The sequence below is a fragment of the Oncorhynchus nerka genome, linkage group LG12 (genome assembly GCF_034236695.1).
Source record: "Oncorhynchus nerka isolate Pitt River linkage group LG12, Oner_Uvic_2.0, whole genome shotgun sequence".
Classification (NCBI taxonomy): Eukaryota; Metazoa; Chordata; class Actinopteri; order Salmoniformes; family Salmonidae; genus Oncorhynchus; species Oncorhynchus nerka.
The window spans coordinates 16309314-16329977 of NC_088407.1; the positions used below are offsets into that span (position 1 = coordinate 16309314).

Here is a 20664-nt window from a genome sequence, read left to right on the forward strand (position 1 = left end):
ACTTATAGAGGACTTATAGAGGACTTATAGAGGACTTATAGAGAGAGGACTTATAGAGGACTTATAGAGGACTTATAGAGGACTTATAGAGAGAGGACTTATAGAGGACTTATAGAGGACTTATAGAGGACTTATAGAGAGAGGACTTATAGAGGACTTATAGAGGACTTATAGAGGACTTATAGAGGACTTATAGAGAGAGGACTTATAGAGGACTTATAGAGGACTTATAGAGGACTTATAGAGGACTTATAGAGAGAGGACTTATAGAGGACTTATAGAGGACTTATAGAGGACTTATAGAGGCCTTATAGAGGACTTATAGAGGACTTATAGAGGACTTATAGAGGAATGGGTATAGAGCTAACTGAACCAATTAAAATCCCACTGGGGTAACAACAACTGTTACGAGGATCTGATGGAATGAACCGTTGCCACTATAACTCAGAATGGAATTAGAATTGGGTTATTATAGCAGAATGGATTTAGGTCATGGGTAATGTTAAAACCTCTTTGGGCTGCAATCCCGTTAATGGAATGATATGACAACAGCCAGTGAAAGTGCAGGGCGCCAAATTCAAAACAACAGAAATCTCATAATTAAAATTCCTCAGATATATATGTACAGGTATATTATACCGTTTTAAAGGTAATCTTGTTGTTAATCCCACCACAGTGTCCGATTTCAAATATGCTTTTCAGTGAAAGCACCACAAACGATTATGATAGGTCACCACCAAGCCACAGAAAAAACACAGCCATTTTTCCAGCCAAAGAGAGGAGTCACAAAAAGCACATATAGAGATAAAATTAATCACTAAACTTTGATGATCTTCATCAGATGACACTCATAGGACTTCATGTTACACAATACATGTTTGATAAAGTTCTTCTTTTTTTTTATTTTTTATAAAGTTCGTATTTATAAAAAAAAATCTGAGTTTATATTGGAACTAGTTACATTCACTAGTTCCAAAAACATCCAGTGATTTTGCACAGCCACTTCGATTCAACAGAAATACTCATCATAAATGTAGATGATAATACACAATTAAACTTACTTTTTATCTAGTATAACATGTTCAAGAGTGGCCTGAGTGTTTTTAGCCCAAAATATTATCATTTGTATTTATTTTTACTCAGATTCCTCTCGCGGGCCAGATACAATAGGCTCGCAGGAAGGATCTGTAGTTTACCCAGCCCTGCTCTAGAACCACTCCCCCTTTGCCACATACCCTCTTCCCCTGACACACACACACACACACACACACACACTCTCTCTCTCTCCTTCCCATCCCGGTGGCTGTGAATGGGATTGTCCCAGCAGTACAATGCAGCTCCTCTCTGAAGAATGCCAACAATGTCCCGAGTCAGCATTGGGGCACACACACACACACACACACACACACACACACACACACACACACACACACACACACACACACACACACACACACACACACACTGTAGGAAAACAGTTGGATAGGTCATCTATTACATTACAGCTTGCCCGGCTCTCTCCCTCCCAATGACATTCCCCTCACTTCCCACCTTGTTCATAAAACACACACATACCCTCCCTCTCTCAGTCTGAAATATAACCTCTCACAGTCCCATATGTAGCCCTACCATCCCTCCCTCCCTCTGTCTGAAATATAACCTCTCTCAGTCCCATATGTAGCCCTACCATCCCTCCCTCTCTCAGTCTGAAATATAACCTCTCTCAGTCCCATATGTAGTCCTACCATCCCTCCCTCTGTCTGTCTGAAATATAACCTCTCTCAGTCCCATATGTAGTCCTACCATCCCTCCCTCCCTCTGTCTGAAATATAACCTCTCTCAGTCCCATATGTAGCCCTACCATCCCTCCCTCTCTCAGTCTGAAATATAACCTCTCTCAGTCCCATATGTAGCCCTACCATCCCTCCCTCTCTCTGTCCCATATGTAGTCCTACCATCCCTCCCTCTCTCAGTCCCATATGTAGCCCTACCATCCCTCCCTCTCTCAGTCTGAAATATAACCTCTCTCAGTCCCATATGTAGCCCTACCATCCCTCCCTCTCTCTCTCTGAAATATAACCTCTCTCAGTCCCATATGTAGCCCCACCATCCCTCCCTCTCTCTGTCTGAAATATAACCTCTCTCAGTCCCATATGTAGCCCTACCATCCCTCCCTCTCTCTGTCCCATATGTAGTCCTACCATCCCTCCCTCTCGCAGTCCCATATGTAGCCCTACCATCCCTCCCTCTCTCTCTCTGAAATATAACCTCTCTCAGTCCCATATGTAGCCCTACCATCCCTCCCTCTCTCTCTCTGAAATATAACCTCTCTCAGTCCCATATGTAGCCCTACCATCCCTCCCTCTCTCAGTCCCATATGTAGCCCTACCATCCCTCCCTTTCTCAGTCTGAAATATAACCTCTCTCAGTCCCATATGTAGTCCTACCATCCCTCCCTCTCTCAGTCCCATATGTAGCCCTACCATCCCTCCCTCTCTCAGTCCCATATACAGCCCTACCATCCCTCCCTCTCTCAGTCTGAAATATAACCTCTCTCAGTCCCATATGTAGCCCTACCATCCCTCCCTCTCTCAGTCCCATATGTAGCCCTACCATCCCTCCCTCTCTCAGTCTGAAATATAACTCTCTCAGTCCCATATGTAGCCCTACCATCCCTCCCTCTCTCTGTCTGAAATATAACCTCTCTCAGTCCCATATGTAGCCCTACCATCCTTCCCTCTCTCAGTCCCATATGTAGCGCTACCATCCCTCCCTCTCTCTGTCTGAAATATAACCTCTCTCAGTCCCATATGCAGCCCTACCATCCCTCCCTCTCTCTGTCTGAAATATAACCTCTCTCAGTCCCATATGTAGCCCTACCATCCCTCCCTCTCTCAGTCTGAAATATAACCTCTTTCAGTCCGATATGTAGCCCTACCATCCCTCCCTCTCTCTGTCTGAAATATAACCTCTCTCAGTCCCATATGCAGCCCTACCATCCCTCCCTCTCTCAGTCTGAAATATAACCTCTCTCAGTCCCATATGTAGCCCTACCATCCCTCCCTCTCTCAGTCCCATATACAGCCCTACCATCCTTCCCTCTCTCAGTCCCATATGTAGCCCTACCATCCCTCCCTCTCTCTGTCTGAAATATAACCTCTCTCAGTCCCATATGCAGCCCTACCATCCCTCCCTCTCTCTGTCTGAAATATAACCTCTCTCAGTCCCATATGTAGCCCTACCATCCCTCCCTCTCTCTGTCTGAAATATAACCTCTCTCAGTCCCATATGCAGCCCTACCATCCCTCCCTCTCTCTGTCTGAAATATAACCTCTCTCAGTCCCATATGTAGCCCTACCATCCCTCCCTCTCTCAGTCTGAAATATAACCTCTCTCAGTCCCATATGTAGCCCTACCATCCCTCCCTCTCTCTGTCTGAAATATAACCTCTCTCAGTCCCATATGCAGCCCTACCATCCCTCCCTCTCTCAGTCTGAAATATAACCTCTCTTAGTCCCATATGTAGCCCTACCATCCCTCCCTCTCTCAGTCCCATATACAGCCCTACCATCCCTCCCTCTCTCAGTCTGAAATATAACCTCTCTCAGTCCCATATGTAGCCCTACCATCCCTCCCTCTCTCAGTCCCATATGTAGCCCTACCATCCCTCCCTCTCTCAGTCTGAAATATAACCTCTCTCAGTCCCATATGTAGCCCTACCATCCCTCCCTCTCTCTGTCTGAAATATAACCTCTCTCAGTCCCATATGTAGCCCTACCATCCCTCCCTCTCTCAGTCCCATATGTAGCCCTACCATCCCTCCCTCTCTCTCTGTCTGAAATATAACCTCTCTCAGTCCCATATGCAGCCCTACCATCCCTCCCTCTCTCTGTCTGAAATATAACCTCTCTCAGTCCCATATGTAGCCCTACCATCCCTCCCTCTCTCAGTCTGAAATATAACCTCTCTCAGTCCCATATGTAGCCCTACCATCCCTCCCTCTCTCTGTCTGAAATATAACCTCTCTCAGTCCCATATGCAGCCCTACCATCCCTCCCTCTCTCAGTCTGAAATATAACCTCTCTCAGTCCCATATGTAGCCCTACCATCCCTCCCTCTCTCAGTCCCATATGTAGCCCTACCATCCCTCCCTCTCTCTCTCTGAAATATAACCTCTCTCAGTCCCATATGTAGCCCTACCATCCCTCCCTCTCTCTGTCTGAAATATAACCTCTCTCAGTCCCATATGTAGTCCTACCATCCCTCCCTCTGTCTGAAATATAACCTCTCTCAGTCCCATATGTAGCCCTACCATCCCTCCCTCTCTCTGTCTGAAATATAACCTCTCTCAGTCCCATATGTAGCCCTACCATCCCTCCCTTTCTCTGTCTGAAATATAACCTCTCTCAGTCCAATATGTAGCCCTACCATCCCTCCCTCTCTCTGTCTGTAATATAACCTCTCTCAGTCCCATATGTAGCCCTACCATCCCTCCCTCTCTCAGTCCCATATGTAGCCCTACCATCCCTCCCTCTCACCATCCCTCCTCCCCTCCATCCATCCCTCCCTCTCACCATCCCTCCTCCCGGGGTGAGGTCTCCATGCCAGACGTCATTAGGAGAGTTAGATAGATAACATTGAGATAACGTCACCCAGTGAAAGGTGGACGTGACGCCCTCTGACTCCTTCTGTCTCTCTTTCTCTCTCTCGCTGTCTATCTCACTCTCTCTTTTTGTCTCTCTCTCTGTCTCTCTCTTTCTCTCTCTATTTGTCTCTTGCGCTCTTTCTCGCTCTCTTTCGCTCTCTCTCTCTTTCTTTCTGTCTCTCTCAATCTCTCTCACTCTCTTTGTCTCTCTTTCTCTCGCTCTCTCGCTCTCTCTCTCTCTCTCTTTCATTTTCTTTCTTACCCTCTTCCACTCATCTGCTAACATTCAAGGTTGTGAAATTCAGACTTTTTCACCATTACCATCAATTATGGTTATCATGGTTATTATTGATATGAGAGTGTGTCTGTCTATCCACCCACTGTCTGTCTATCTGTTATAAAGGATTGGGTTTCCTCGCTGTACATGACTCACACAGCTCCCTCAGTGAAGCAATAACAGGCTTCATAACAGCCCAGTCATTAAACCATTAGGATAATATGTGTGTGTGTGTGTGTGTGTGTGTGTGTGTGTGTGTGTGTGTGTGTGTGTGTGTGTGTGTGTGTGTGTGTGTGTGTGTGTGTGTGAGTAAACCATTAGGCCACTTCTAAATTACTTCCTAGCATTAATCTTTTAATTGATCCACGTCCTTGACAGACAGACAGTCAGACAATAAGCGCTGCATACCAAATTGAATCATAATCAATTCTCATTACTGTCCTGACCACATGACCTGAACAGCAACTAGGGTGTAGTGTTTTCTATGGTATAGAATTGTGGTGTAGTGGAGGGTAAACGCTGTGTACACATCTTTTATTCTGCGCTAGCGTTTACCTTCGGTCGATAAATTGCAATGAAAGTATAGGGAGCTGCACTTTATTCAGCATTTACCCTCCTATACCCCCCCCCCCCCCCACACACACACTACATCACTAGAGTGTTGAGTGTTGGGCAGGTAGTCTAGTGGTTAGAGTGTTGGGCAGGTAGCCTAGTGGTTAGAGTGTTGGGCAGGTAGCCTAGCGGTTAGATTGTTGGGCAGGTAGCCTAGTGGTTAGAGTGTTGGGCAGGTAGTCTAGCGGTTAGAGTGTTGGGAAGGTAGCCTAGCGGTTAGAGTGTTGGGCAGGTAGCCTAGCAGTTAGAGTGTTAGGCAGGTAACCTAGCAGTTAGAGTGTTAGGCAGGTAGCCTAGCAGTTAGAGTGTTGGGCAGGTAGCCTAGCGGTTAGAGTGTTGGGCAGGTAGTCTAGCGGTTAGAGTGTTGGGCAGGTAGCCTAGCGGTTAGAGTGTTGGGCAGGTAGCCTAGCGGTTAGAGTGTTGGGCAGGTAGCCTAGCGGTTAGAGTGTTGGGCAGGTAGCCTAGGGATTAGAGTGTTGGGCAGGTAGTCTAGCGGTTAGAGTGTTGGGCAGGTAGCCTAGCGGTTAGAGTGTTGGGCAGGTAGCCTAGCGATTAGAGTGTTGGGCAGGTAGCCTAGTGGTTAGAGTGTTGAGCAGGTAGCCTAGGGGTTAGAGTGTTGGGCAGGTACAATAGCGATTAGAGTGTTGGGCAGGTAGCCTAGGGGTTAGAGTGTTGGGCAGGTAGCCTAGGGGTTAGAGTGTTGGGCAGGTAGCCTAGCGGTTAGAGTGTTGGGCAGGTAGCCTAGCGGTTAGAGTGTTGGGCAGGTAGCCTAGCGGTTAGAGTGTTGGGCAGGTAGCCTAGGGGTTAGAGTGTTGGGCAGGTAGCCTAGTGGTTAGAGTGTTGGGCAGGTAGCCTAGTGGTTATTGTGTTGGGCAGGTAGCCTAGCGGTTAGAGTGTTGGGCAGGTAGCCTAGCGGTTAGAGTGTTGGGCAGGTAGCCTAGCGGTTAGAGTATTAGGCAGGTAGCCTAGGGGTTAGATTGTTGGGCAGGTAGCCGAGCGGTTAGAGTGTTGAGTGTTGGGCAGGTAGCCTAGCGGTTAGAGTGTTGGGCAGGTAGCCTAGCGGTTAGAGTGTTAGGCAGGTAGGCTAGCAGTTAGAGTGTTGGGCAGGTAGCCTAGCGGTTAGAGTGTTGGGCAGGTAGTCTAGCGGTTAGAGTGTTGGGCAGGTAGCCTAGCGGTTAGAGTGTTGGGCAGGTAGCCTAGTGGTTAGAGTGTTGGGCAGGTAGCCTAGTCGTTAGAGTGTTGGGCAGGTAGCCTAGGGGTTAGAGTGTTGGGCAGGTAGCCTAGGGGTTAGAGTGGTGGGCAGGTAGCCTAGCGGTTAGAGTGTTTGGCAGGTAGCCTAGCGGTTAGAGTGTTGGGCAGGTAGCCTAGCGGTTAGAGTGTTGGGCAGGTAGCCTAGGGGTTAGAGTGTTGGGCAGGTAGCCTAGGGGTTAGAGTGTTGGGCAGGTAGCCTAGTGGTTAGAGTGTTGGGCAGGTAGCCTAGTGGTTATTGTGTTGGGCAGGTAGCCTAGCGGTTAGAGTGTTGGGCAGGTAGCCTAGCGGTTAGAGTGTTGGGCAGGTAGCCTAGCGGTTAGAGTATTAGGCAGGTAGCCTAGGGGTTAGATTGTTGGGCAGGCAGCCTAGCGGTTAGAGTGTTGGGCAGGTAGCCTAGCGGTTAGACTGTTGGGCAGGTAGCCTAGCGGTTAGAGTGTTGGGCAGGTAGCCTAGGGGTTAGAGTGGTGGGCAGGTAGCCTAGCGGTTAGACTGTTGGGCAGGCAGCCTAGCGGTTAGAGTGTTAGGCAGGTAGCCTAGCGGTTAGAGTGTTGGGCAGGTAGCCTAGCGGTTAGACTGTTGGGCAGGCAGCCTAGCGGTTAGAGTGTTAGGCAGGCAGCCTAGCGGTTAGACTGTTGGGCAGGCAGCCTAGCGGTTAGAGTGTTGGGCAGGCAGCCTAGCGGTTAGAGTGTTGGGCAGGCAGCCTAGCGGTTAGAGTGTTGGGCAGGTAGCCTAGCGGTTAGACTGTTGGGCAGGTAGCCTAGCGGTTAGAGTATTAGGCAGGTAGCCTAGCGGTTAGAGTGTTGGGCAGGTAGCCTAGCGGTTAGAGTGTTGGGCAGGCAGCCTAGCGGTTAGACTGTTGGGCAGGTAGCCTAGCGGTTAGAGTGTTAGGCAGGTAGCCTAGCGGTTAGACTGTTGGGCAGGTAGCCTAGCGGTTAGAGTGTTAGGCAGGTAGCGGTTAGAGTGTTAGCGGTTAGAGTGTTGGGCAGGTAGCCTAGCGGTTAGAGTGTTGGGCAGGTAGCCTAGCGGTTAGACTGTTGGGCAGGTAGCCTAGCGGTTAGACTGTTGGGCAGGTAGCCTAGCGGTTAGAGTGTTAGGCAGGTAGCCTAGCGGTTAGAGTGTTAGGCAGGTAGCCTAGCGGTTAGAGTGTTGGGCAGGTAGCCTAGCGGTTAGAGTGTTGGGCAGCTAGCCTAGCGGTTAGAGTGTTGGGCAGGTAGTCTAGCGGTTAGAGTGTTAGGCAGGTAGCCTAGCGGTTAGAGTGTTAGGCAGGTAGCCTAGCGGTTAGAGTGTTGGGCAGGTAGCCTAGCGGTTAGAGTGTTGGGCAGGTAGCCTAGCGGTTAGAGTGTTGGGCAGGTAGCCTAGCGGTTAGAGTGTTGGGCAGGTAGCCTAGCGGTTAGAGTGTTGGGCAGGTAGCCTAGCGGTTAGAGTGTTAGGCAGGTAGCCTAGCGGTTAGAGTGTTGGGCAGGTAGCCTAGCGGTTAGAGTGTTGGGCAGCTAGCCTAGCGGTTAGAGTGTTGGGCAGCTAGCCTAGCGGTTAGAGTGTTGGGCAGCTAGCCTAGCGGTTAGAGTGTTGGGCAGGTAGCCTAGCGGTTAGAGTGTTGGGCAGGCAGCCTAGCGGTTAGAGTGTTGGGCAGGCAGCCTAGCGGTTAGACTGGTTAGAGCTGTTGGGCAGGTAGCCTAGCGGTTAGAGTGTTGGGCAGGTAGCCTAGCGGTTAGAGTGTTGGGCAGGTAGCCTAGCGGTTAGAGTGTTGGGCAGCTAGCCTAGCGGTTAGAGTGTTAGGCAGGTAGCCTAGCGGTTAGAGTGTTGGGCAGGTAGCCTAGCGGTTAGAGTGTTGGGCAGGTAGCCTAGCGGTTAGAGTGTTGGGCAGGCAGCCTAGCGGTTAGAGTGTTGGGCAGGCAGCCTAGCGGTTAGACTGTTGGGCAGGTAGCCTAGCGTTTAGAGTGTTGGGCAGGTAGCCTAGCGGTTAGACTGTTGGGCAGGTAGCCTAGCGGTTAGAGTATTAGGCAGGTAGCCTAGCGGTTAGAGTGTTGGGCAGGTAGCCTAGCGGTTAGAGTGTTGGGCAGGCAGCCTAGCGGTTAGACTGTTGGGCAGGTAGCCTAGCGGTTAGAGTGTTGGGCAGGTAGCCTAGCGGTTAGAGTGTTGGGCAGGTAGCCTAGCGGTTAGAGTGTTAGGCAGGTAGCCTAGCGGTTAGAGTGTTGGGCAGGTAGCCTAGCGGTTAGAGTGTTGGGCAGGTAGCCTAGCGGTTAGACTGTTGGGCAGGTAGCCTAGCGGTTAGACTGTTGGGCAGGTAGCCTAGCGGTTAGAGTGTTAGGCAGGTAGCCTAGCGGTTAGAGTGTTAGGCAGGTAGCCTAGCGGTTAGAGTGTTGGGCAGGTAGCCTAGCGGTTAGAGTGTTGGGCAGCTAGCCTAGCGGTTAGAGTGTTGGGCAGGTAGTCTAGCGGTTAGAGTGTTAGGCAGGTAGCCTGGCGGTTAGAGTGTTAGGCAGGTAGCCTAGCGGTTAGAGTGTTGGGCAGGTAGCCTAGCGGTTAGAGTGTTGGGCAGGTAGCCTAGCGGTTAGAGTGTTGGGCAGGTAGCCTAGCGGTTAGAGTGTTAGGCAGGTAGCCTAGCGGTTAGAGTGTTGGGCAGGTAGCCTAGCGGTTAGAGTGTTAGGCAGGTAGCCTAGCGGTTAGAGTGTTGGGCAGGTAGCCTAGCGGTTAGAGTGTTGGGCAGCTAGCCTAGCGGTTAGAGTGTTGGGCAGCTAGCCTAGCGGTTAGAGTGTTAGGCAGGTAGCCTAGCGGTTAGAGTGTTGGGCAGGTAGCCTAGCGGTTAGAGTGTTGGGCAGGTAGCCTAGCGGTTAGAGTGTTGGGCAGGCAGCCTAGCGGTTAGAGTGTTGGGCAGGCAGCCTAGCGGTTAGACTGTTGGGCAGGTAGCCTAGCGTTTAGAGTGTTGGGCAGGTAGCCTAGCGGTTAGACTGTTGGGCAGGTAGCCTAGCGGTTAGAGTATTAGGCAGGTAGCCTAGCGGTTAGAGTGTTGGGCAGGTAGCCTAGCGGTTAGAGTGTTGGGCAGGCAGCCTAGCGGTTAGACTGTTAGACTGTTGGGCAGGTAGCCTAGCGGTTAGAGTGTTAGGCAGGTAGCCTAGCGGTTAGACTGTTGGGCAGGTAGCCTAGCGGTTAGAGTGTTAGGCAGGTAGCCTAGCGGTTAGAGTGTTGGGCAGGTAGCCTAGCGGTTAGACTGTTGGGCAGGTAGCCTAGCGGTTAGACTGTTGGGCAGGTAGCCTAGCGGTTAGAGTGTTAGGCAGGTAGCCTAGCGGTTAGAGTGTTAGGCAGGTAGCCTAGCGGTTAGAGTGTTGGGCAGGTAGCCTAGCGGTTAGAGTGTTGGGCAGCTAGCCTAGCGGTTAGAGTGTTGGGCAGGTAGTCTAGCGGTTAGAGTGTTAGGCAGGTAGCCTAGCGGTTAGAGTGTTAGGCAGGTAGCCTAGCGGTTAGAGTGTTGGGCAGGCAGCCTAGCGGTTAGAGTGTTGGGCAGGTAGCCTAGCGGTTAGACTGTTGGGCAGGTAGCCTAGCGGTTAGAGTATTAGGCAGGTAGCCTAGCGGTTAGAGTGTTGGGCAGGTAGCCTAGCGGTTAGAGTGTTAGGCAGGTAGCCTAGCGGTTAGAGTGTTGGGCAGGTAGCCTAGCGGTTAGAGTGTTAGGCAGGTAGCCTAGCGGTTAGACTGTTGGGCAGGTAGCCTAGCGGTTAGAGTGTTAGGCAGGTAGCCTAGCGGTTAGAGTGTTGGGCAGGTAGCCTAGCGGTTAGAGTGTTGGGCAGGTAGCCTAGCGGTTAGACTGTTGGGCAGGTAGCCTAGCGGTTAGACTGTTGGGCAGGTAGCCTAGCGGTTAGAGTGTTAGGCAGGTAGCCTAGCGGTTAGAGTGTTAGGCAGGTAGCCTAGCGGTTAGAGTGTTGGGCAGACTGTTGGGCAGGTAGCCTAGCGGTTAGAGTGTTAGGCAGGTAGCCTAGCGGTTAGAGTGTTGGGCAGGTAGCCTAGCGGTTAGAGTGTTGGGCAGGCAGCCTAGCGGTTAGACTGTTGGGCAGGTAGCCTAGCGGTTAGAGTGTTAGGCAGGTAGCCTAGCGGTTAGACTGTTGGGCAGGTAGCCTAGCGGTTAGAGTGTTAGGCAGGTAGCCTAGCGGTTAGAGTGTTGGGCAGGTAGCCTAGCGGTTAGAGTGTTGGGCAGGTAGCCTAGCGGTTAGACTGTTGGGCAGGTAGCCTAGCGGTTAGAGTGTTAGGCAGGTAGCCTAGCGGTTAGAGTGTTAGGCAGGTAGCCTAGCGGTTAGAGTGTTGGGCAGGTAGCCTAGCGGTTAGAGTGTTGGGCAGCTAGCCTAGCGGTTAGAGTGTTGGGCAGGTAGTCTAGCGGTTAGAGTGTTAGGCAGGTAGCCTAGCGGTTAGAGTGTTAGGCAGGTAGCCTAGCGGTTAGAGTGTTGGGCAGGCAGCCTAGCGGTTAGAGTGTTGGGCAGGTAGCCTAGCGGTTAGAGTGTTAGGCAGGTAGCCTAGCGGTTAGAGTGTTAGGCAGGTAGCCTAGCGGTTAGAGTGTTGGGCAGGTAGCCTAGCGGTTAGAGTGTTGGGCAGGTAGCCTAGCGGTTAGAGTGTTGGGCAGGTAGCCTAGCGGTTAGAGTGTTAGGCAGGTAGCCAGCGGTTAGAGTGTTGGGCAGGTAGCCTAGCGGTTAGAGTGTTAGGCAGGTAGCCTAGCGGTTAGAGTGTTGGGCAGGTAGCCTAGCGGTTAGAGTGTTGGGCAGCTAGCCTAGCGGTTAGAGTGTTGGGCAGCTAGCCTAGCGGTTAGAGTGTTGGGCAGCTAGCCTAGCGGTTAGAGTGTTGGGCAGGTAGCCTAGCGGTTAGAGTGTTGGGCAGGCAGCCTAGCGGTTAGAGTGTTGGGCAGGCAGCCTAGCGGTTAGACTGTTGGGCAGGTAGCCTAGCGGTTAGAGTGTTGGGCAGGTAGCCTAGCGGTTAGAGTGTTGGGCAGGTAGCCTAGCGGTTAGAGTGTTGGGCAGCTAGCCTAGCGGTTAGAGTGTTAGGCAGGTAGCCTAGCGGTTAGAGTGTTGGGCAGGTAGCCTAGCGGTTAGAGTGTTGGGCAGGTAGCCTAGCGGTTAGAGTGTTGGGCAGGCAGCCTAGCGGTTAGAGTGTTGGGCAGGCAGCCTAGCGGTTAGACTGTTGGGCAGGTAGCCTAGCGTTTAGAGTGTTGGGCAGGTAGCCTAGCGGTTAGACTGTTGGGCAGGTAGCCTAGCGGTTAGAGTATTAGGCAGGTAGCCTAGCGGTTAGAGTGTTGGGCAGGTAGCCTAGCGGTTAGAGTGTTGGGCAGGCAGCCTAGCGGTTAGACTGTTGGGCAGGTAGCCTAGCGGTTAGAGTGTTAGGCAGGTAGCCTAGCGGTTAGACTGTTGGGCAGGTAGCCTAGCGGTTAGAGTGTTAGGCAGGTAGCCTAGCGGTTAGAGTGTTGGGCAGGTAGCCTAGCGGTTAGAGTGTTGGGCAGGTAGCCTAGCGGTTAGACTGTTGGGCAGGTAGCCTAGCGGTTAGACTGTTGGGCAGGTAGCCTAGCGGTTAGAGTGTTAGGCAGGTAGCCTAGCGGTTAGAGTGTTAGGCAGGTAGCCTAGCGGTTAGAGTGTTGGGCAGGTAGCCTAGCGGTTAGAGTGTTGGGCAGCTAGCCTAGCGGTTAGAGTGTTGGGCAGGTAGTCTAGCGGTTAGAGTGTTAGGCAGGTAGCCTAGCGGTTAGAGTGTTAGGCAGGTAGCCTAGCGGTTAGAGTGTTGGGCAGGTAGCCTAGCGGTTAGAGTGTTGGGCAGGTAGCCTAGCGGTTAGAGTGTTGGGCAGGTAGCCTAGCGGTTAGAGTGTTAGGCAGGTAGCCTAGCGGTTAGAGTGTTGGGCAGGTAGCCTAGCGGTTAGAGTGTTGGGCAGGTAGCCTAGCGGTTAGAGTGTTGGGCAGGTAGCCTAGCGGTTAGAGTGTTGGGCAGCTAGCCTAGCGGTTAGAGTGTTGGGCAGCTAGCCTAGCGGTTAGAGTGTTAGGCAGGTAGCCTAGCGGTTAGAGTGTTGGGCAGGTAGCCTAGCGGTTAGAGTGTTGGGCAGGTAGCCTAGCGGTTAGAGTGTTGGGCAGGCAGCCTAGCGGTTAGAGTGTTGGGCAGGCAGCCTAGCGGTTAGACTGTTGGGCAGGTAGCCTAGCGTTTAGAGTGTTGGGCAGGTAGCCTAGCGGTTAGACTGTTGGGCAGGTAGCCTAGCGGTTAGAGTATTAGGCAGGTAGCCTAGCGGTTAGAGTGTTGGGCAGGTAGCCTAGCGGTTAGAGTGTTGGGCAGGCAGCCTAGCGGTTAGACTGTTGGGCAGGTAGCCTAGCGGTTAGAGTGTTAGGCAGGTAGCCTAGCGGTTAGACTGTTGGGCAGGTAGCCTAGCGGTTAGAGTGTTAGGCAGGTAGCCTAGCGGTTAGAGTGTTGGGCAGGTAGCCTAGCGGTTAGAGTGTTGGGCAGGTAGCCTAGCGGTTAGACTGTTGGGCAGGTAGCCTAGCGGTTAGACTGTTGGGCAGGTAGCCTAGCGGTTAGAGTGTTGGGCAGGTAGCCTAGCGGTTAGAGTGTTGGGCAGGTAGCCTAGCGGTTAGAGTGTTGGGCAGGTAGCCTAGCGGTTAGAGTGTTGGGCAGGTAGCCTAGCGGTTAGAGTGTTGGGCAGAGTGTTGGGCAGCCTAGCGGTTAGAGTGTTGGGTAGCCTAGCGGTTAGAGTGTTGGGCAGGTAGTCTAGCGGTTAGAGTGTTGGGCAGGTAGCCTAGCGGTTAGAGTGTTGGGCAGGTAGCCTAGCGGTTAGAGTGTTGGGCAGGTAGCCTAGCGGTTAGAGTGTTGGGCAGGTAGCCTAGCGGTTAGAGTGTTGGGCAGGTAGCCTAGCGGTTAGAGTGTTAGGCAGGTAGCCTAGCGGTTAGAGTGTTGGGCAGGTAGTCTAGCGGTTAGAGTGTTAGGCAGGTAGCCTAGTGGTTAGAGTGTTGGGCAGGTAGTCTAGTGGTTAGAGTGTTGGGCAGGTAGTCTAGCGGTTAGAGTGTTGGGCAGGTAGCCTAGCGGTTAGAGTGTTGGGCAGGTAGTCTAGTGGTTAGAGTGTTGGGCAGGTAGCCTAGCGGTTAGAGTGTTGGGCAGGTAGCCTAGCGGTTAGAGTGTTAGGCAGGTAGCCTAGTGGTTAGAGTGTTGGGCAGGTAGTCTAGTGGTTAGAGTGTTGGGCAGGTAGCCTAGCGGTTAGAGTGTTGGGCAGGTAGCCTAGCGGTTAGAGTGTTGGGCAGGTAGTCTAGCGGTTAGAGTGTTGGGCAGGTAGCCTAGCGGTTAGAGTGTTAGGCAGGTAGCCTAGCGGTTAGAGTGTTGGGCAGGTAGTCTAGTGGTTAGAGTGTTGGGCAGGTAGCCTAGCGGTTAGAGTGTTGGGCAGGTAGCCTAGCGGTTAGAGTGTTGGGCAGGTAGCCTAGCGGTTAGAGTGTTGGGCAGGTAGCCTAGCGGTTAGAGTGTTGGGCAGGTAGCCTAGCGGTTAGAGTGTTAGGCAGGTAGCCTAGCGGTTAGAGTGTTGGGCAGGTAGCCTAGCGGTTAGAGTGTTGGGCATGTAGCCTAGCGGTTAGAGTGTTGGGCAGGTAGCCTAGCGGTTAGAGTGTTAGGCCAGTAACTGAAAGCTAGTTTGAGTCCCCGAGCTGGCAACATGTGAAATCTGACTGTGTGCCCTTGCCGTACCTTGCGCAAGGTACTCAACCCTAATTGCTTCAGTGTCACTGCTCTCAGGGAGAGTTGGGATATGCAAAATAAACTTGTGAAATTGAACAAATATACACACCCATCAAATTACTATTATCAGGTGAAGAGGTTATTGTGAGGAAGAAGTTATGACAATATGGATTTACATGTACTTGAACTAAATTAATAGCACACATTACAGAAATTATTATTTGAGTCAGGAGTTTTGTAGGTTAAAGAAAAGAGATTTGTAACCTCAGTTTCTATATTCAGTACTGGATTTGTACTCTGTCTAACACCCTCCTTCTCCTCCTCCTCCCTCCTCCCTGTTTTTCTCTCTGTTCAGCAGTTTTCTCTCACTCTGCTCCTAACCACACACACACACACACACACACCTCTGCTGGATGTCTGGAGGGTGTGACAGTGTTATGCATCACTCAGTGGGGATGCCAAGAGTGGATGAGAGAGATAGAGAGAGAGGGATTGAACACGTGACCCTTGGAGCCCGGAGCTCACGGCTTACGCCCATCCGCCATCCACAACGCCTTAGCAGAACCCAAGCCCAACCCCGCCGACCACTTAGCAGAACCCAAGCCCATCCCCGCCGATGACTTAGCAGAACCCAAGCCCATCCCTGTCCACAACGCCTTAGCAGAACCTAAGCCCATCCCCGCCGACGACTTAGCAGAACCCAAGCCCATCCCTGTCCACAACGCCTTAGCAGAACCTAAGCCCATCCCTGTCCACAACGCCTTAGCAGAACCTAAGCCCATCCCTGTCCACAGCACCTTAGCAGAACCCAAGCCCATCCCTGTCCACAACATCTTAACAGAACCCAAGCCCATCCCTGTCCACAACGCCTTAGCAGAACCTAAGCCCATCCCTGTCCACAACGCCTTAGCAGAACCTAAGCCCATCCCTGTCCACAGCACCTTAGCAGAACCCAAGCCCATCCCTGTCCACAACACCTTAACAGAACCCAAGCCCATCCCTGTCCACAGCACCTTAGCAGAACCCAAGTCCATCCCTGTCCACAGCACCTTAGCAGAACCCAAGCCCTTCCCTGTCCACAACACGTTAACAGAACCCAAGCCCATCCCTGTCCACAACACGTTAACAGAACCCAAGCCCATTCCCCGTCAACAACGCCTTAGCAGAACCCAAGCCCATCCCCGCCGACCACTTAGCAGAACCCAAGCCCATCCCCGCCGATGACTTAGCAGAACCCAAGCCCATCCCTGTCCACAACGCCTTAGCAGAACCTAAGCCCATCCCCGCCGACGACTTAGCAGAACCCAAGCCCATCCCTGTCCACAACGCCTTAGCAGAACCTAAGCCCATCCCTGTCCACAACGCCTTAGCAGAACCTAAGCCCATCCCTGTCCACAGCACCTTAGCAGAACCCAAGCCCATCCCTGTCCACAACATCTTAACAGAACCCAAGCCCATCCCTGTCCACAACGCCTTAGCAGAACCTAAGCCCATCCCTGTCCACAACGCTAAATTAGCAGAACCTAAGCCCATCCCTGTCCACAGCAGGTTAAAGCAGAATTTGTAAGCCCATCCCTGTCCACAACACCTTAACAGAACCCAAGCCCATCCCTGTCCACAGCACCTTAGCAGAACCCAAGTCCATCCCTGTCAACAACGCCTTAGCAGAACCCAAGCCCTTCCCTGTCCACAACACGTTAACAGAACCCAAGCCCATCCCTGTCCACAACACGTTAACAGAACCCAAGCCCATTCCCCGTCAACAACGCCTTAGCAGAACCCAAGCCCATCCCTGTCCACAACACGTTAACAGAACCCAAGCCCATTCCCCGTCAACAACGCCTTAGCAGAACCTAAGCCCATCCCTGTCCACAGCACCTTAGCAGAACCCAAGCCCATCCCTGTCCACAACACCTTAACAGAACCCAAGCCCATCCCTGTCCACAGCACCTTAGCAGAACCCAAGTCCATCCCTGTCCACAGCACCTTAGCAGAACCCAAGCCCTTCCCTGTCCACAACACGTTAACAGAACCCAAGCCCATCCCTGTCCACAACACGTTAACAGAACCCAAGCCCATTCCCCGTCAACAACGCCTTAGCAGAACCCAAGCCCATCCCCACAACACCACTTAGCAGAACCCAAGCCCATCCCCGTCCCGATGACTTAGCAGAACCCAAGCCCATCCCTGTCCACAACGCCTTAGCAGAACCTAAGCCCATCCCTGTCCACAACACTTAGCAGAACCCAAGCCCATCCCTGTCCACAACGCCTTAGCAGAACCTAAGCCCATCCCTGTCCACAACGCCTTAGCAGAACCTAAGCCCATCCCTGTCCACAGCACCTTAGCAGAACCCAAGCCCATCCCTGTCCACAACATCTTAACAGAACCCAAGCCCATCCCTGTCCACAACGCCTTAGCAGAACCTAAGCCCATCCCCGCCGACCACTTAGCAGAACCCAAGCCCATCCCCGCCGATGACTTAGCAGAACCCAAGCCCGTCCCTGTCCACAACGCCTTAGCAGAACCTAAGCCCATCCCCGCCGACGACTTAGCAGAACCCAAGCCCATCCCTGTCCACAACGCCTTAGCAGAACCTAAGCCCATCCCTGTCCACAACGCCTTAGCAGAACCTAAGCCCATCCCTGTCCACAGCACCTTAGCAGAACCCAAGCCCATCCCTGTCCACAACATCTTAACAGAACCCAAGCCCATCCCTGTCCACAACGCCTTAGCAGAACCTAAGCCCATCCCTGTCCACAACGCCTTAGCAGAACCTAAGCCCATCCCTGTCCACAGCACCTTAGCAGAACCCAAGCCCATCCCTGTCCACAACACCTTAACAGAACCCAAGCCCATCCCTGTCCACAGCACCTTAGCAGAACCCAAGTCCATCCCTGTCAACAACGCCTTAGCAGAACCCAAGCCCTTCCCTGTCCACAACACGTTAACAGAACCCAAGCCCATCCCTGTCCACAACACGTTAACAGAACCCAAGCCCATTCCCCGTCAACAACGCCTTAGCAGAACCCAAGCCCATCCCTGTCCACAACACGTTAACAGAACCCAAGCCCATTCCCCGTCAACAACGCCTTAGCAGAACCTAAGCCCATCCCTGTCCACAACACCTTAGCAGAACCCAAGCCCATCCCTGTCCACAGCACCTTAGCAGAACCCAAGCCCATCCCCATCCACAATGCCTAATTTATGATTATCCTCACTCATCTGTCTCCTAATTTGAATTCCATGCTTTCCCTGTCACTTGTTCACTCAAGCTTAACACTGTTGTCATCTATCACCGACCAGGTGCCCTTACATTTCCTCTATGAGCTTGACACCTTGATAAGCTAATTTCCTGACGATGCCTCATCGCTCATCGTATTGGGTGACTTCAACCCCCTTAACGTCTGCCTTTGATTAATTTCTTTCCAACTCTTTCTTTCCCCTCCTCTTTTGACCTCACCCTTTCCCAGTCCCCACCCAATCACAAGACAGGCAATACTCTTACCTCATCTTTATTAGAGGCTGTTCGCCTACTAATCTCACTGCAACCCCCGTCCAGATCTCTGATCACTTTTCTTTGTTTCCTCTCCTCCAACCCTACCCATTCAGCCCCTACCCAGATATTCATGCAGCATTGCAATCTCTCTCTCTCCCACTCTTCTCTCCTCTTCTATCTTATCATATCTCTCTTCTGCTAAATCCTTCTGTCCCTCACTCCCTTCGGCCCTCCCTTCCTGCTCCATGGCTGAATGACTCATTGCGAGCTTACAGTACAGGGCTGCGGGCTGCTGAGCGAAAACTGAGGAAAACTCAACTTCCGGAGGACATATGATCCTTTCACTTCCTCCTCTCTACCTTCTCTTCCTCTGTATCTGCTGCTAAAACCACTTTCTATCATTCAAAATGTCAAGCTTTTGCCTCTAATCCTAGTAAACATTTTCCACCTTCTCCTCCCTCAATCCTCCACCCCTCCCTCGTCCCTCTCTGAGAATGACTTTGTCAACCACTTTGAAAAGAACGTTGATGGCATCCGCTCTTCATTCGCTCAGCTTATTGAGTCCATTGTGTCCACACAGAACTACCCTTCGCCTTTGACCTCTTTCTCCCCTCTCTCTCCAGATGAAATCCTGTGACTTGTGAGGTCTGGCCACCAGATAACCTGCCCCTGCTCGACCCATCCCCTCCTCCCTTCTCCTGACAATCTCTGGAGACCTTAACCCATTCCTCACTACCCTCATCAACTCATCACTGACCACTGGCTGCGTCCCTTCTAACTTCAAAATGCCAGAGTTTTTCCCCTCCTCGAGAAACCAACACTTAACCCCTCTGACGTCTAAACTACAGACCGGTATCCCTTCTTTCTTTCCAAAACACTTAAGCGTGCTGATCTACTCTCTCGCTATCTCTCTCAGATTGATTTTCTTGACCCTAACCAGTCAGGCTTCAAGACAAGTTCCTGAAGTGAGACTGCTCTCCTCTGTGTCACAGAGGCTCTCCACAAGGCCAACGCTGACTCTCTTTTCTCTGTTCTCATTCTCCTAGATCTATCCACTGCCTGCGACATCGTGAACCATCAGATCCTCCTCTCCCCCTTCTCAGGGCTCAGCTTCTCAGGCTCTGCACACTCTTGGATTTTATCCTACCTGGCAGGCCGCTCCTACCAGGGGACGTGGAGAGGATCTGTGTCTGCACCACATACTCTCACTACTGGTGTCCCCCAGGACTTGGTCCTAGGCTCTCTCCTCTTCTCTCTATACACCAAGTCACTCGGTTCAGTCATACCCTCACATGGTCTCTCCTATCATTGTCATCATCACACTACTTTCCTCCTTCACCCCATTTGACACACAGGTGGCGACACGCATCTCTGCGTGCCTGGCAGATATCTCAATTTGGATCTCGGCCCACCACCTGAAGCACAACCTCGACAAGACGGAGCTGCTCTTCCTCGTGGGGAAGGCCTTCCATTTTCAAGACCTCTCCATCTTGGTTGACAACTCCACGGTGTCCCCCCTCCCAGAGTGTAAACAACCTTGGCGTGACCCTTGACAACACCCTGTTGTTCTCTGCAAACATCAAAGCAATGACTCACTTCTACAGGTTCATGCTCTACAACATACGTAGACTACGACCCTACCTCCCACAGGAAGGTCCTAATCGGCACAGGTTCTAATCCAGGCACTTGTCATCGCCTGTCTGAACTACTGCTACTCGCTGTTTGCTGGGCTCCTCACTCGTACCATCAAACCCTTACAACTTATCGAAAATGCCGCAGCCCACACAGTGTTGAACCCCTTCCATGTCACCCCACTCCTCTTGCACACTCTACTGGCTTCCAGTTGAAGCTCGCATCCACTACAAGATCATAGAGGAACTGCCCCTCCTTACCTTCAGACTATGCTCAAAACCTACACCCCAATCCTATGGAGGCTCAGGCTAAGACCCAGATGCCGACATTAGCAGGCAGATAGGACGAGTGTCAGAGTATATTATAGTCAAGGCAGGCAAAGAGTCGTAATCCAAATCAGAGTCAGGCAAGTACAGGACGGCAGGCAGGAGTTGGACCTTGGAAACAGGAGACAAAGGGCTGCGAGACAGAGGTTTAATCCTAGACACATGAAAAGCGGGATATATATACATTTACATTACATTTACATTTAAGTCATTTAGCAGACGCTCTTATCCAGAGCGACTTACAAATTGGTGCGTTCACCTTAAGACATCCAGTGGAACAGCCACTTTACAATAGTGCATCTAAATCTTTTAAGGGGGGGGGTGAGAAGGATTACTTTATCCTATCCTAGGTATTCCTGAAAGAGGTGGGGTTTCAGGTGTCTCCGGAAGGTGGTGATTGACTCCGCTGTCCTGGCGTCGTGAGGGAGTTTGTTCCTCCATTGGGGGGCCAGAGCAGCGAACAGTTTTGACTGGGCTGCGCAGGAACTCTACTTCCTCAGTGGTAGGGAGGCGAGCAGGCCAGAGGTGGATGAATGCAGTGCCCTTGTTTGGGTGTAGGGCCTGATCAGAGCCTGGAGGTACTCTCTCTATATGAAGGGTGCGGGGCAACATAAGATGACCAACAGAGGGGCTAAGTATTTTGGTGATGGGAAAGGGCCGATAAATAGCGGGGAGCAGAGGTCCGGTGGCGATCCGCCTGTTGCCGATACCTGGATGTGCAACCAGGGCTCTCTTCCAGGTACGGTGACACTGGCGGACAAAC

At 51.9% G+C, this 20664-nt stretch overlaps 1 protein-coding gene across 1 annotated transcript; it reads left to right on the forward strand.

Moving 5' to 3' along the window:
• The first annotated feature begins 492 nt into the window (after positions 1–492).
• Positions 493–19496, forward strand: LOC135574422 (mucin-2-like). The gene is made up of 8 exons (XM_065026022.1): positions 493–496; positions 15004–15518; positions 15574–16007; positions 16066–16202; positions 16292–16528; positions 16685–17452; positions 18990–19174; positions 19299–19496. Exons 1-8 carry the CDS (start codon positions 493–495, stop codon positions 19494–19496), a joined length of 2478 nt encoding a protein of 825 aa, XP_064882094.1.
• Positions 19497–20664: the final 1168 nt, after the last annotated feature.

What these genes read in the sequence shown, in the direction of transcription:
- LOC135574422 (XM_065026022.1), top strand. An exon ending in AGCAGGTTAAAGCAGAATTT is followed by an intron (nt 16,008 to 16,065) that starts GTAAGCCCATCC and finishes CCCTGTCCACAG; the next exon opens with CACCTTAGCAGAACCCAAGT. An exon ending in CTGGTGTCCCCCAGGACTTG is followed by an intron (nt 19,175 to 19,298) that starts GTCCTAGGCTCT and finishes TTTGACACACAG; the next exon opens with GTGGCGACACGCATCTCTGC.